At 39.8% G+C, this 17,078-nt stretch overlaps 1 protein-coding gene across 1 annotated transcript in view; it reads left to right on the top strand.

The window, feature by feature from the left end:
• LOC136874380 (uncharacterized) overlaps positions 1 to 17,078 on the top strand; it is a 400,009-nt gene that overhangs the window by 321,014 nt on the left and 61,917 nt on the right. The window contains exon 4 of the mRNA XM_067148016.2: positions 12,281 to 12,306. Coding sequence (XP_067004117.2) covers positions 12,281 to 12,306 — 26 coding nt within the window. The remainder of the gene's footprint in view (positions 1 to 12,280; positions 12,307 to 17,078) is intronic.

The raw sequence follows: 17,078 nt of genomic DNA, 5'->3' as shown, positions 1-17,078 counted from the left end.
TAAGACGGCCAAATTGGTTGAAAGTCGGTTTCGATTACAATGCGGTCGTGAAAATTCAATATTCATTGACTTGGCCTTCAACGGACGACTTTAACGCACTCTGCAGTGTGGTAGCAGTAGTGCCAGACCTGTAGCTTAGATCCTTTCCAACAGAACAAAGATGGCGTAGGCCATCATAGCTCAATTGGTAGAGCAACCGACGCCAAATCGGGAGGTTGTGGGTTAGGGGATCCGGTTGGCCAATTTTGTTCTGTACTTAACATCTCTTCAACACGTACTAAATGTACGTAACACGGCCTAATGGGTTGAAAGTCGGTTTCGATTACAATGCGGTCGTGAAAATTCAATATTCATTGACTTGGCCCTCAACGGGCGACAGTTCGCACCCGTAACCCCACATGATATGTATAAAAACAGGTGGTAGAAGAAAATAAGAAGGATAGCTCATACGGTGCAAATGAATGAAATATAAATTATCGGAACTTTTGTTATGTACCTGTTTTAGATAAAACAGATATTTTCCGTGATACTTGGACATTTGTGAAAAATAAAGTAATAGTGAAATTCTCCGTTATTTTTCGACGCGCGGGAAAATCACACGAAACGTAAAAGATCGGAAATTACATTCTAAACAACTTTCGTTATGTACAGGTTTTCGGCATGGGTAATATTAACGGAGAATTTTGACATTTACTGCCTTAGCTTCTTTAAAATTAACAGTTTTTTGTTGTTATTGTTACCATTATGAGAAAGCTTTACTCTTTTGTTGGGTGCGTCTTTTAGCATGCTATTTTGAGAGCTGAAAACAAACAATTTTGCTTTCATTTCAAACCCCTTTTCGGATCTCCTTGTGCATCCATAAACACAACAACCTGACATACTTTTTCTTCAAAACTCAGACCTCAGAAATACTTAAATGCACATACATTTCAAAATTAATAATAGTTTATAACGCCCAGTGCTTAGTTAAACAAGTTACTATTAAAGCTAAAACCGTTAGCCTACACTTCAGTGAAATGGCATAAAGAGTGATCTGTGCGGAAAACATACGTTTAAATCAACTGATGGAACGTTTGGCTAAAAGATGACGAAGCCAGCCAGAGTGAGGCACTCATTGGCCACGCTGTCAATATAGAGTCTTTGTAGTCTTTCTTCTGTTGGGAAGATGTCAGGTTCTATCCCGGGTGTTGTTTGAGGATGTTTGAATACGACAACTTAGTGCCGTTGTCTTCTGGTGCTTTAAAAACCTGGAAGAAGTGAAATGTAAAATTTAAGTACGATAATTTCAGTTGTGTTTCTCGTCTTTCCCCCCTCCTCCGAAAAAAGAAATAGAAAAACACGCCCTCTGCTGTTAGTTCTCTAGTCCCTCCGTAAGCTTTGTCGTTTAGTCGACCTGTCTGTCGCACGAACGAAACAAGTGAAGCGTTAGGCATTGTAATGGAGGTTTTTCTTTCGTCTTGATCGGTGATATATGAGACTGACCACGTCTGATCTTGCGTCTAATACTATCAATGCTGACACTAAATATCTTAAGAAATATTTCAAATTGTGACAAGGTTTAAATATTTCGTGGATATTTGCTTATCGTTATGTTAACAGATTCAAGGAACTTTCTACTTCGGACTCATTTGTAATCAGGTCGTTCATACACAAGAGATTTACGGTATGCAATCGCAGTACGAGAGCAGATTCGGGTTACCTGAATGATGTTGATCCACGAAATATTACTGTAATATTTGTCACAAATGGAAGATAGTAATTGCTTTTACTCAAATAAAGTCTCAAATCCCAGGTTGATTAAGAAATAATGCGAAATATTTTACTTTAGAGAATACATACTTTACTGCCTTACAACAACTATTTCTGCTACGTCGCAGCGCTTCCGTAAGTGTTTTGTTTGTCCAACACCGTCGTCTGTGATGTCTTTGCTCACTGAAGTTCTTTGGCGTCGTTTTATTGATTTTTCGCATTCCATGTAATTTGATGGGCTGTCAATTCATGTGCATTAACTGATTCATTAAACGATTTATTGGTCCAGGGATCATGCTGTTTTCCTTTTAATATATATATATTAGTCCAGGGATCATGCTATTTTTCAACAAAATACCCGCACTCCCATTCGCTAGAAAGAGAAAGAGGGCTCGTTGGTGCCAGCCCTGGACCTCAAGGGGAAAAAAAAAAAAAACGACGGCGCGAGCAGCGGAATGCAACACCATGGACTCCTATATACAGCCAGTAAATACGTATACATATTTCTTGCTTCTTTCTTCACGTAACCGCAGATTCGTCAGAAATTCGGAGATTTTTTCCACAATAAAATAAAGTAAGTTAAAAAATGACTTCATCATAGAGATATCATGGTGGTAGTTGCGTTTCTCTGTCTTCGCCTCCGTGGATAAGAATTGATCCGGGATCCGTGATTCAACAAAAGGACATCATGGAGTATGTTGTCAAACTCCTGAATACGATTCTTTTTAAACAAAACTCGGCGGCAAGACTTAACGATTTCTAGTGCCTTATCCATCATCGGACGTTGGCGATCATTTTGGTTCTCACAGTTTCGTTGGTGGGTGCGCCAAATATCGAAGTGGTTGTTTATCTGAAACACCGTTTCAGGTTTTCCAGGCTAGACGTGCGGGATCTCCCAGAACCTCTCTTCCCCTCGATCTTTCCCTGTATAGTGATTTGCAGGCTCTAGGTTTCCGGGTAACCCATGATATGACCAAAGTAGGAGAGCTTTTGATCTTGACAGCCCTACAGAGTTCTCTCTCTTTTTTTTTTTTTTTTTTACTCATCATGGTCAATACCTCCTCATTTCGCATTGTTTACCCAGCTGATACGAAGCATGCGACGGTAGACTCATATTTCAGATGCTTCTAATCTTTCCGTGATGGCATTTGTCTTAGTCCAGGACTCGATTGCCTACATCGTGATCGGGAATACACAGCACCGTGCGATTCTAATACGCAACTCCAGTGGTAGTTATCTACTACAGAGCACTTGGCTGAAGCTTTAAATGCTATCCTGGTCTTCTCAATGCGGCACTTTATTTCTTGGAAATGGGCCCATTGCCCGTTGGCGACGCTGCCGGGCTGCGTTATCTTCTCGACCCTCTGAATCGGCACTCGTTGATGCACTGACCGGTATGTACGACAGGGCCTTTGCTCACAATCATATACGAGTATTTGGTGTATGTGGTTTTTTTTTCTCTTTGAAATGCAGTCCTTTTTCAATTGCCTCACCGCTTTCGATATAATCGGCTGTAGATTCTCTGCACTGTCGGCTTTAAGGACGGTGTCGTCAGCATATCTAATGTTAACCTTAACGCCATTCACTCTGATGCCACCATCTATACCAGGGCCTCTCAGGGTGCATGCGCTTGGTGCATGCACTGTGCACGGTGCAAAAGACGACTTCGCTTGGTTGACCAGAGTGCAGACCCCCCACTCCTCGATTTGGAGCAATAGCGCTTACTTTCTCTTTCCTCACACCTGTCTTGCTCGCTCCCCCTGTCTCCCTCTACCACACTTGCCCCGTAGCGCTCGAAATCCGAGCTGAGTTGCGCCGAGTAGAGCCGAGCTTAGCCGAGTAGCCCAGAGACGAAGCGTTGGTCTGAGACAAGCCGGGCACGACCGATGCACAGTGCACGGAGCTCTTACGCCTCGATTTGCACACGTGAGATTTTGGGTGTTTGAGAGGCCCTGATCTATACCATGCAGAGTTTTCCTGAAGCAAGTATTCGAGTACAGGTTGAACAGAAGCGGGGAAAGAATACGTACAGCCTTGCCTCACGCCTTGACTTCATTTGTGGTTCTATCTTTGTCACATGTGTCTGTTTCTTTCAGTACGTTAATCATTTCTTGTCGAACTCAGCCAAACGCCTTTTTGAAGTGAGTGAAGCACATGAATAGTGGACAACTGGCCTTTCTGCATCTATGAACCACGACCTGAATGCGAGACAGAGCTTCTCGAGTTCCAAGGCCTTTACGGAACCCGAACTGCGTATCGCCAATGTATTATTTAATTTTCCGTTAGGAACGTTGGTGAACCACCGTAGGAAGATTTTCAGCGCTTCGCCCATGTGGTCGTTGCATTCTCCTTAATGGAGAAAATTGTTTCACTTTTTGTCCCATTTTTTCCAACTTTGAAGCCCTCCTCAAATTAACCTTGATCGGTGTAACTAACTTCTTGATAGATTCAAAGCTCTGATAATACCAGACGTACAAGGGAACATTGTGCGAATAGATTAATCTTTATTTAAAAAATGATAAATGTTAATAAAAGCCTTTTGAGGGGAGGAAGTCTTTATTTAATTGCACAGTATGCCGGTGAGCGTGTGCCCACCCACCTGTTGCTCTGACTGTAATTATTCAGCTTCGATCGCGACGCTTGGCGTCCCTCTGTCTGTTTTCTCCACGGCCCACTTTTATCAAGTTCAGGTATGCCTGTAACACAGGAAGCAAGATCGGGTTGTGAGTAAATGGAAATTCTACGTCATTGTGTAATGTTTTGTTTTCTATTGGTTTTACATCGCACCGACTTAGACATTTTATGGCGACGGTGGTATAGGACAGGGTGAGGATTACGAAGAAAGTAACCGTGGTCTTAATTATGATACCGCGGTAGTATTTGCCTGGTGAAACATACGAAACCATCTTCTGGGCTGCCGACAGAGGAGTTCGAACCCGCCATCTCCCGAATGCAAGCTAACAACTACACGGAAGGAACCACGTAGTCGGTTGTTTAATTTAGTAGTAGTAGTAGTAGTAGTATATTCCATAGTCTCCTGAGACCCGGGACTTGGATTTTTGCAAGATTTGACTTAAACTAGGTTCTGGGGTTAAGGAAAGAGTTAAAGCATATTCTGATTTTTTTCTGCACTGATAGTTCTCACTAGTTCCCACAGATGTCACCATGTGCTAGAAATGCAGCAAGTGACAATACAAGAGGCCACATCATGCCTCAAACCTAAGGTATAGTATACTATACCGGGGGTCTCAGGAGGATAGTATGATCTGTGAATATACTGAAGCCCAAAAATTCACGTACACGTAAAGCACAATCCAGTGTCCGCTACTGCACGTTATGAACATTTCTTGCTTGTCGATCATGTTAGGGGGAAGAATTGGATTCAGACCTTTTATAGCAGATTACACCTTTTTGTTGGTGGGCGGTTTTTTTCCGTCTTCGTGTTTGTATAGTTAGTTGTTACGCTTCGTCATAACAGTAAAACTGTGTTTCCTCTATACCGGATTTACTGAAGGGAGAACCTCCTCCGGTGTGTAGTTGTGGCCATCATCTTACCGTGGTACACATCCTTACGGAGTGTGTGGACCTGGTCGATCTGCGGTAGGCGTAACCTTATGAGTACAATCTCCCCCATCCTGCGAGATGACCAGCAGTCAGCAGAATTCGTCATCCGTTTTTTGAGGGATAGTGGTCTTTTTTTATCGTGTGTAATGATGTCCTTTGTCTTAGTGTATTTGTGTTAACTACGCTTTTATTGACTTTATTTTAGTCCGTGTTTGCGTATTTTAATGTGTTATTTTAACTTTTAACTTTAATATTATATATATAAGGCAATGCCTTATTCGTTTGTCACTTGTATTTTTTATTATTTTATTAGAAAATAAGGCATTGCGAATTAGATCCACTGATTGTTTTGATCTCATAATCATTTTAAATCATTTTTTAAAAATTCCAGTCCGTGGATACATTTTAAAATTTTAATTATCATATCGTCCATCTCGTTCCATTAGGGGCCGATGACCTTAGATATTAGGCCCCTTTAAACAAGCATCATCATCATCATCATCTTCTTCTTCTTCTTCTTCTTCTTCTTCTTCTTCTTCTCTATACCGGGCGAGCTGTCCGTACGGTTAGGGGCGTGCAGCTGTGAGCTTGCGTCCGGGAGATAGTGGGTTCGAACCCCACTGTCGACAGCCCTGAAGATGGTTTTCCGTGGTTTCCCATTCTCACACCAGGCAAATGCTGGGGCTATGCCTTAATTAAGGCCACAATCGCTTCCTTCCCACTCCTAGGCCTTTCCTATCCTGTCGCCGCCAAAAGATCTATCTGTGTCAGTGCGACGTAAAACAAATTCTTAAGAAAAAGTGTTTCCTCATTGCCTCTTTAGTGGAGTATGAGCCTGTGGAATATGGTATAATTTAGATCACTTCATTTTAAATTATTTAATGAGTTGAAGAAATAAGATTCCAATTTTTTTTTTCAGATTTCGCATACTGGTAGCAGAGCTAGTATAACTTACGAAAGTAAAACCGTATTTGACCAAATTAACATGTAATGATTTTTTTAAACGTTCAATGTAGTGAAATTACACGCAAGATGCGCGTTCAGAAACTCCTGCCTGAAGTAGGGTTTGGAGGAATGAGTCTCAGTCCTACAATTGACTGTCGACTGACCACGACGGGCTGATTATTTATTAACTATTTACTTCATGTCTGTATAAGTGGCGAAGTTTGGATAGTTAATATGATTAATAAAATAAACAATCGTATATACTAACGGTTCTGTAAAAGCTGCGCCGAGTAAAAGTTGCGTCGAGTAAAATTTGCGCCGTGGAGATTCCCCGCCGGGAGTAGAAGTGGTTTCACAGCTGTCTTAACCAACTGCTACCTGCGCTGCACCGCAGGGGCTTATTTCCAGGTACAGCGAATGGTGTGAATATCTGTAGTACTGAGATTTTGAAATTAATATATACAAAATGTTATTCACTCTATCAGTGTTGGTTTCTTGCACATTTAGAAGACCTGCATTGTATTTATATCAGTGTGTGACATGTGTATAACTCCGTACTTTGACTTTATTTACAAACCAAGTGTCGAAACATGGAATCAGCCTTTCAGTCTTATGAAGAATATCCACAGCCTGTTTGTAGCTGACTGACAGGGTCAGGAATAGAATGAATGAAGAATGAAATACCGCTAAAGGAAGAAAACGCTGCCGAATGCGAGGTCTGACGTGCTTTTCCGGACAAAGATGAATGGATGGCAAATGAAATGAAATGATAGGGAATTTGTTGAATTAAGAATGACCAGTGAAAACAGAAAAAAAATACCAGTCTCACTCTGCATTTCCCCCGACATGCACCCCTTATGAAGTGATACGGGTCACGAATGAAACATAGCTAGTGCCAAGGAAAGGAAATTATGTGCCCTGGCGAGGCCTGTCGCATTTTCAGGGGTATAAATGACAAATGAAATTGTTTCAAACAGAGATGCTGATATAAAGATGAAGAAACCAGAAATAATATTTTGAACGCCAGCCTTGTCCAGCATAAACGCTAGTACCTAAAGTGATTGGACACTGAACCCCCGAAGCCGTGATGGGAGGCCTACGTTCCACCATCAGCGTCATGAAGAAGCTTTTTTAATCTTAACAATAACTGAAATTTACAAAAGTATTTTAAACATTCGTGACATCGCCATAATTTTTCCAGAATATTAAATTTAACATGTATTACACTGAAATTTAAAGTTTTCCGTCGCAAATGTTCATTTGACCAGCGTTGTTTCATTATCTCTTATTGAGACGATCTCCGTTGAATTTAAAACAGCCGCTTTAGTATTACTTGAATGATTTGACATTATTTAACAAACCAATTCTAGGAAGTGGCTGGAAAACACTGATAAGGGGTAAGTAGGCACTGTGGACACTGTGGACACTGTCACATTCTGAAACACGAAACTTCTCTGTGGAATTCCCAGACAAACAAGACCCCTCGCTAATGAGATCCCAGAATGATTAATGACCACGGCGCAAGTTTTAGTGATTTGAACTCGGCGCAAGTTTTACGACACCTTACTGACTATATCCATTTTTTCATTCATAGTAACATTTACCCAAGATGATTATATTTAAGAGCTAATCTTGGCAAGACCGATTTAAAGAGATTGAAGATGTGCAATTCCTAACATTAACTGAGGGAATTCCGTAGCTTAGTGCCAGACATTTGTTGAAATTCGCGGTTATATGATGATGAACGATGAAGAAGTCGATCATGTTTTATTTTCATGAGAGTAGGAGAGAATGATAGTGGGGGGGGGGGGGGCCTTGATCATAATCCGAAAAGGCCCTAATTTATCGATTTTTAACCAGGTCATTTTATAATAGAGGAAGAAGTGTATTGAAAATATAAACCTATTACACGAGTTCATTGCCGTCTGTAGCTTCAGTGTTTATTCCATAGTGGCATTTATTATTATTATTATTATTATTATTATTATTATTATTATTATTATTATTATTATTATTGTGATTATTATTATTATTATTATCATCATCATCATCATCGCAGTTCCCTTATTAAGTAAGGAAACCTACCTCAGCCATATATACGATTTTCACTTACAGAATGTTCACTGGCTCAGCTACCAGTAACTTACGCAGAATTTGAATGAAATATCGGAGTGTAACTCCTCGAAGACTTCTCTTGTCAGTTGCTTCTCTGTTCACTGGAGCCATCCTGACTCATTTTGGGTTTGGCCATGGTTTTAAGGCCTTTTTCCCCTTCTGCCGCCACGTGATTTTTCATCTGGAAATCTCAACTTAGGATCAACCGGGATTCAAACCTATGTCGTCCTTGTGGAAACAAAGCTCCTGCACTAATCATGGCCCTGAAATACGGTCCGTAATATGTCATAACTGAATATTGGAACGGTTTTACACTGTAGTGAGAATCTCAAAGAGTCCGATGTCAGTGACGCGGTTGGTTCTCCTGGTATTCCCAAGATTGCGGGTTCGATCCCGGGTCAAGTCAGTGTTATTTGATGGTGCCCTCTGAAATGCTCTGTGTGCTCAGTGAGTCGACAGCGCATTTGAGTTATTTATCTGGAACAATTTTACCATTAATTTCGTGTAAGCATAATGGCAGCATTGCTAGTGGAATTAATCACAAGAGGATATTTACTATGAAGATGTATGGTTTTATGCTCGGAATGAACATATTGAATGACGTGATCGGATGTATCTACGTTTATGGGAAAAGGGGAACATAGAAGTGCCTCGTACCGTATTAATTCCTATGGATTCCAGTGTAGAGGATACTACAGCTAGATTTGTTAAAGAATGTCATTTGGATACGATATGCGTTAATATACGGTACACACATCAAGTATCAATTATTACTGTGGATTTTTATTTTCATAAAGTTATCTCTCTCTTCAGTCTTGACCTGTAGGTGGTGTGGTGGTCATTGTGACATCACAGATCACTTTTCTCCTCGATTCCGTCATTGATTTGTTTTATCAGATCATACATTGTTCTGCCGCATTTACTGGTAGACCTAATCCGTCTGATCCATATTGTTGGGATTTCCTCGGGTTTTCCCTGAATGATCAACTTTTCCGTATTTTTTGGTCATCTCCTCATTGCACGGCCGAAGTATTTCAGTTGAATGAGTCAGACCAGTGAGTATTATTTCGGCTGATATCACTAATGAGTAGAGCCCGGAAGTTAGACAGAATGCTTTTTTTATCTGACTGGATATATTGAAGAATCAGATAGAGATAAATATGTTTTCGTGCATTTAGGAAGTGTAGAGACAATTTTTATTTTGCCTTTTTTGCCTATTTTGGCTTCCGTTGCCTATTTTAAGATTCAGAGCCCTTTTTTTGCCTTTTTTGATCGTTATGCAATTTTTTCCTGCGATTTACTCATTTAAAAAACGCACATAATGAATTTCTGTACATCGAAGACAAAAAAGGTTGCAGAAATTAAATTACATATTGCCTCGCAAATGTCTATTTAGAATATTGTTCCCTGTAAATCGTTTTGTTTTCAGGCATTCGAAAGCTTATTTTTTCAACCCATTCATTTAACCTCTGTAAACAGCAGAACCTTCATTAGTGAAAGGAATGCACAAGCATAATGAATACCAGGAAAGAGAGAGGATGAGGGAAGTACATCTCTTCTCCTTCCTCACACCCCTTTTGCTGTGACATTGCGTAATTACCAGGTATTCCCGATTTCGAAATGATAAGATAATGCGGAGGAAGGGAGGAAATCACTTCTGTCTAATAGGTCAAACCTAAAAGAAGCTGTTAGTCTACTGTTGAACTTGTTAAAGGCAACTCGGGTGTTCGCGCTGACTTATTTATCGTGCCGAAATTTTCATCGTTGCGTGGTAAATTACATGGCTATGATCGCGAATTCGGTTCTGATACACTTTCTACTGATGGAGCTACACTCTTTTGCAAAATCTGTAAACTATTAATCACGAAAAAAAGTAATTTATAACTCAACATTTCGCAACAACGAAACATAAGTCTAGGTTAAATATTGTTGGCCCTAAGATCAATTTAATATCAACAGCAGTTACAACATCCAGCAGGCAATCTCAGTTTTCCCTGGATCTATGTAAAGCTTTCTTGGACTCCGGAATTCCGTTCTGGAAACTGGAAAATCAATCCCTCAGGACGTTTCTGCAGAAGTACACTAAAGAAGAAGTTCCTTCAGAATCCACATTGAGAAAAACGTATTTGAATATATCCTTGAAGAGACCCTGCAGAGGATTCGAAGCAGAGTTGCAGAAAAGATGATCTGGATCTCCATTGATGAAACTACGGATGCAATGGGACGTTACATGGCCAACGTCATCATTGGAACTATGGAAGCAAAGCAAACTGACCTGTCAACAGTATTTCTTTTGACAACAGAAGAGATAGAGAGAGCAAATCGTTACACAATGGCACAGTTGTTCAGAAATTCATTAATGTTACTCTGGCCGGATGGAATACGGCATGAAGATGTCCTACATTTTGTCACAGATGCGGCACCTTACATGAAAAAAGCAGCTACAGCCTTGAAAGTTCTCTTTCCTAAAATGCTCCACCTCACATGTCTAGCCCATGGACTGCACAGAATTGCTGAAGAGATAAGAAGTTTGTACCACGTGGATAAGTTAGTTTCGAATACCAAGAAAATCTTCCTAAAATCACCCTCCCGAATCCGGGTTTTCAAGGCCGTGGCACCAGAGCTCCCTTTACCTCCACAGCCAGTTCTCACCAGATGGGGAACCTGGATCTCAGCAGTCATATATAACAGCAACAATTTGGACAAGATACGTGAGGTACTTCGTGCCGTATCAGTAGACGAAGTTGCTTCAGTTCGCGAGATAAAAACGTTGGACCATGAAGAGCTCAGCAATTATCTGGCATTTATAACAACACATTATAGTGTGATACTGGAAGCAATCTTGAAGTTGGAGAAAAGAGATGATTCGCTGGTATCATCTATGGCGATCTTCGAAGATGCAGGAAATCAACTGCTGCAAGCACCAGGAGAAAAAGGAAGCAGTGTTAGTGAAAAGTGTAAACGTTTTCTGAGTGCTAATGTGGACATTGAAAAAATGAATAACATTCGTGATGTTCTGAAAGGTGAAAATTCCGTTTTAACTCGTATGTGTCCTTCCGAAATAGCTTGTTTCAAATTTGCGCCAATCACTTCAGTGAAAGTAGAACGTTCCTTTCCCATGATGAAAAACTTTCTTTCTGACGAGCGTCTGTCTATGACAGTTGATACTTTGAAAAAGCACCTTCGTTGTTGCTTGTAACCAAGGAAAGCAAGAGTAAGTACGCTAATTATGTGATAAATTGATAATAAAGAAATGAATGAGTATTTAAAATACATATTTTCATTAATAATGAGTGAGATTCCTCTTTGCTTTCACTCCTAATTAATGCCTATTTTAATTGCAGTACTGCCTATTTTCAGTATTTCAAGTGCCTTTTTGCCTGCCTATTTTAACCAAAAATAAATGCCTAACTTCTGGGCTCTAGTAATGAGTATAACCATCTCTCGTGTGTTTGCATACTGCGAATGTCGTGTATTCCCCAATATAGTTATGCCATGTGCAGTACTAATGTATTTTTTTGAAAATTATGTGAAGTAACTGTGGAGTAGGTTTAAGTAGGGAGATTTATTCTCTGCGGAACTTGTTTTGATCGAGAAGAAATTATATGATCTGTCTTGATAAACTGTGTTTCTTGCTAACGTGGTAAGATATGTTTAGACTGGCCGTGTGATAAGTTGGCTAGTTTAGTCTACTTTCTTGTTTTTAACTTAAATAACACTTGTGTCATCGTAGAACGACGCGTTAATGTGAATTATTAGGTCTTGTAATTGCATGGTGGTTGTTTATTTATATTGTAGGAGCTATCAGGTGGCGAGTCACATGCTGCAGACTGCCTGCCGTGATTGTGTATACTGTTTATGTCTCGTGTAATGTCACTAACATGGCCCTTCTCTTTTCTTGTTTCAGGTCCCGTCGTCAAGAGACGAAAAGAGGTAAGTTAGCGGCTTGAAGTGTTGATGTCTTTTCGCTGCACCTTTATATGTCTAGTCTTATCGCAGATTTTGTTATAACGTTTTGACAAGTACAGATTGCTCTAAGATTTTTTCAGTTACCAAGCATGTTTTCTGTACATCATTTGGTAATGCCATTGGTCAGTCGACACCTGTATGTGAACCGCCGGGTGGACAAAATTCAAGAACATTTGGCTGATGGATTCACGGGGATTTTAATTTCCGTAGAGGTACCGAGTTGTATTTGGTGTGTTGAAGAATGAGCATTTATTGAATATTCTGTCATTTATCAACAGTGGAACTGTAGTGAGCACATCACGGACTGAAATACCGATGAATTTCCTAGAATGAAAGAATTGTCTTCATTGAAGTTGATACAAGAACAGTTTGTAATGGCCTGAGAACTGGACGTCTTCAGAGTATCACTATATTACAGCCCAGAAAATCCTGGAAGTGAAAATACTGGGGAACAACAAGAGATATAAACAAGCAGCGCTTTGCTTACCGAAAAAAGGGAAAAAAAAAGACATGTGCGTGGACTGTGATTGTACAACGAAGTTCCAACTCTGTGGAAGAGGCAGTGAAATATCGTAGCTTACGTTTAAGATCCATTAGCAGAGTATGGGTGGGGAGGCAGCCATAGAACATTAAATGAGCTTCAGCAAACAGGTTACAAGGCTTAAGTTCATACCTGTATGGTTTCTGTGTGTACTTGGCGATTATTATCACGAAGCCACCATAGCCCAGCTGTTTGATTGCTGCGTCTTGTCAGTTGTGAGTGGTATGGATGGAAGAAAGAAAGCGTAATAAGAAATGTACGGTGTTTACGTTTTTCATACGATGTTGATAGTACTGTCCCTCAGCTAGTATGCTTTCTTGATACCTCTGATTTCACTATTAACAGAGTGTGTCTATTCGAATAGGCGATGGTCTTAGAGCCTGTACTACGACAGCCAGATGAAAGTGCAGTTTAAATTTATGCGGCAGTGTTCACATTTATCTGGAAATTCTGTTGAAAACGAGTACTACGACTATCGTTTATGTGCAGGCTGGGAGTATATTCTCTAGTTTAGCTATGCCGAATTTGGAGAGGTAGTTAACGCTCTTATCTGTGACTTTGCTCCTATTGGGGACGCTGCTGTAAGAATCAAGATGGCTGCACATCGTGATGAATCTTCATCTGCATGATGCTATACGAAAAATAAGCTGTTATAATGTAATCTATGCATATATTTATGAAATATACCACGCTTTCTGTCGAGCTATCACAGAATTTTTTTAAGACTTCCCAAGCTAGCAAGTTGTTGCCACTAACTATATGACTTGCACACAAGCATTACAACTACAAGCTGCTTACGAAGCCATAGTTGTTACGGTGTCATTGCTTGGTACTGTTACGCCGTTGTTTTATAGGTTCTAGTCCCAATAGTCCAAAAAATATTACCTTCTGAATGTTAATCGGCATGGTACTAGAGATGATAGTACACATTTCCTAATAACTAGAGTGCGTGCCAAAAGCTTGGGTTCTGTTCTAAATCTCTGCGCGGCGCTCATATGGTAAAGTAAACTCGTGTCCCCATCCCGTGATTCATGGTGATTCATGGTGATTCGTTCCTCGAACCAGGACGTTACGAAGGTTATATTTCTTTGACTTCATATAAACTTACTACTAAGTATTTACACTAAAGTGAGATAAATGCTTGTCGGTTACTGTTATAACATTGTCTGGGAACAATTAAATTAACTACTAATTAAATTAGCAACAAAAATTGAATAATTAATAATAATAAAATTAATTATCCTCCGCCGCATACGGTGGCGTTGATTACGAATATAAACTTCCTGATGATTAGCATTTAAAAAAATTGTATCTTGTGATAGGAATTATTTAATAAGATTGATAAGACACTTAACCTGAATCTTACCTTTCGCGTCCGGGTAACATTTTCAGTCTTATTTTCTACAGCAATTTCTGAGTTTCGTTATATATTTAATTAATTTTAAAGTTTCTTCGTGTGTAGATTTCAGTCCTAATTCTTTTCTTGATCCGAACTTCCACATTATAGCCTAATAAGAATCTAATATTGGACTCGAGTAATATAATTTCAAAAGGAATAACGCTAAACGAACGAAAACACCAGGGAACAGGTATACCACCGCGCTAAATGTCACTATATTTTCAGTAACCGTATTGCCAACGCAGTAAAAATGTTACTACATCTTCCGCATAACAATACCGTAGTTAAAATCCGTTGTTAGTACGCAAGAATTTTTTTTTTTTTTTTTTTTCTAGTTTGCGTATCTACAACCTACGTATCCGGCTGTTAAACTGACAGTCGTGGTACAGGCCCTTACTCCTGTCTGTTTAGCTATAATATGCCGAATAGATTTCCGAGGTGAACGTTCAGAGTTAGCAGGGATTTCGTTTCTGCAAGAATGTGGCGTTTAAACTGCGGTTTCTCGTCGAAATACAGACTGGTTTTCTGTACTTTATCAGGTAATGAATAGGTAAATACGCTGTTCCCAAGTATATTTTTCGAGCTCCATTGTACTTTCATCAGAAGAAAGTATGCGTTCCTCTTTATAACTAGTGCAAACGATGTTACTCACACAGCACAGATACTATAAACGACTTCCGTCTCCATACTAAACAAATATACCGCTGGAGGATGTGAAACGCTCGAAATTCCCGAAGAAGTGTCAGCGGCTCCCGCCAGATGGTTGTGAGCTGCTGCCTTTAAGCTGACCGTGTCAACGGCCAAGCTGGCCGCTTAGTGTTCGCAAGTAGATATTCTTCCTGGAGTAGATTTCTCCCATGATGCTTATTGTATCGTTTTTCTCCTTAAAACGTCACTAAGAAGGGAAGTGTGTCTAACTTAGCCAGTCAAAATAAATCATCTGCCAATCAACTTCTGAACCCAAGACCTTATTTCTCTTCTTGGTTGGCTCTTCGTTAACCCATATATAATTTCGATGGCGTGTCTTGTGCGGGCAACAATTGACTGATGAAGAAAACTCCTGCTGTTGGTATCATCCAGTGAGCTTTAGTTAAAAAAAAAAAAAAAAACCCATGTGAGGATCATACATGTTGGAATAGATCTCTTGGCGTAAATACTTCACAACTATTCAATATTCAATGGTCACCTTAGAAAACTTGCTGCTACGTTGGAGACATTATCGCGTAAAACCTACTCGATGATCCTAAATGAAGTGGTTATTCATTTGGAATGATTACGCTTCGTATCGATTCTGTAAACTTGTTTTATAAAGCTGGCTGGGTAACAATCTGTGCTACATATTCTAGAGCTGACGGCGCTTTTGATTGACTAGTCTGGGAAATATAAGTATGGATTTAAAAACGGCCATTGCAATTTTGAAAATAAATGAAGAGGTAATGTTCATGTTTCCATAGTTAAAAATACATAGCTATATCGTGACCAGAAGGACAATGCTTTTGATACCGATAGAAGGAAGAAGGAACGAAATCATCGGCAGATTGCCATTTTTCATGTTAAATTGTTTCCTTAAAGTGAGGGTGATTTCATAAAGCTAAGAACATGCGTGCAATAAGCGGAATTGGTCGTTACGTAGAAGGTAGTTTCGGAACATCTTCACTTATGAATTTATTACTGGTAAATGAATTGAACGTTTCAGTAACGACGGTTAATTACTTTTGGTAAAGGTACCGTGATTACATTCACAAGTTATTAGCAAAAGAGAGATATTCCAATTCTTGCAAGAAGTAATAACGACAGATACATAGATAGAAAGGAATGCTTTAAAAAGGTGGAATGAAAGTTTCAATTGACAGTATACGGCGTGGCTGGTAATAGGCTGGAATTAACAAGAACAAGGGCTGCGTACTGATTGAGTAGTAGACTTGCTCGAGGCTTTGTTTCTTATTGTGCTCTTGAGAATAAATTACAACTCCCGTACTTGGAATTGTAGTTGTGTCATTTCCATTGTGTGTACTCTGATCCGTTAGTGTTCTTATTTGGTTACCATATTTTACTGAATTCTGGTCACTTCGACAGATCACGTAAATTTCTATGACAATTAAACTGTACAGATTAAAAGTCACCAATGTGGCCTATTTTAACACAACAAAATGGCGATCAGCTCACCAAAGACTGGAGTCGGTTAGAGCTAATTGACAATTTCTTACTCTTTATATATATGGTGAAATGTTCAGGTTTGCTGACGCAGTCATTTAGTCACGTTTTATTCAGCACGTCTCTTGGGCTCTCTTTAGCAAATTTAGCATTTTTAGTTTATCTATAACAAAGTCGAAATCTGACGAATAGGAAAACGAGCAGAACTTGCCGTACAGGCGTAGGAAAGCTCTTCTTATCAATCTTTCGTATCCTTCGAAGTCAGCATTGTACAGTTTTTGTTCACTTTTCATGATTATTATTATTGTCGCAAGACGTTTGCATTATACGAATTTACACCTAGCCCGATTTATTCTCTCTCCCCATACAATGTCACTGAGCAGCTTTTGCCTGTCGGAACGTATGTGAACAGATTTACTTGGGATATCCGAAACTATAACAATCGAGACAATACATTGTGATCCAAAGGTAAAGGTAAGGGTGTATTCTGCCCGAAGGCAGGTCCGAACCTCCGCAGAGGTGTGCGTGAGCCGGAGTTTACGTACGGTAGGGTGGCCAGTTCCTTTCCGCTCCTCCATTCCCTTACTCCCCACCAACAGTGCGTGGCAACCCATTCAAATCTTGACCACGCCCAATGTTGCT

This window comes from Anabrus simplex, chromosome 5 (genome assembly GCF_040414725.1).
Source record: "Anabrus simplex isolate iqAnaSimp1 chromosome 5, ASM4041472v1, whole genome shotgun sequence".
Taxonomy (NCBI): Eukaryota; Metazoa; Arthropoda; class Insecta; order Orthoptera; family Tettigoniidae; genus Anabrus; species Anabrus simplex.
The sequence above is the reverse complement of the archived record's forward strand: the minus strand, read 5'-3'. Positions and strand labels throughout refer to the sequence as shown.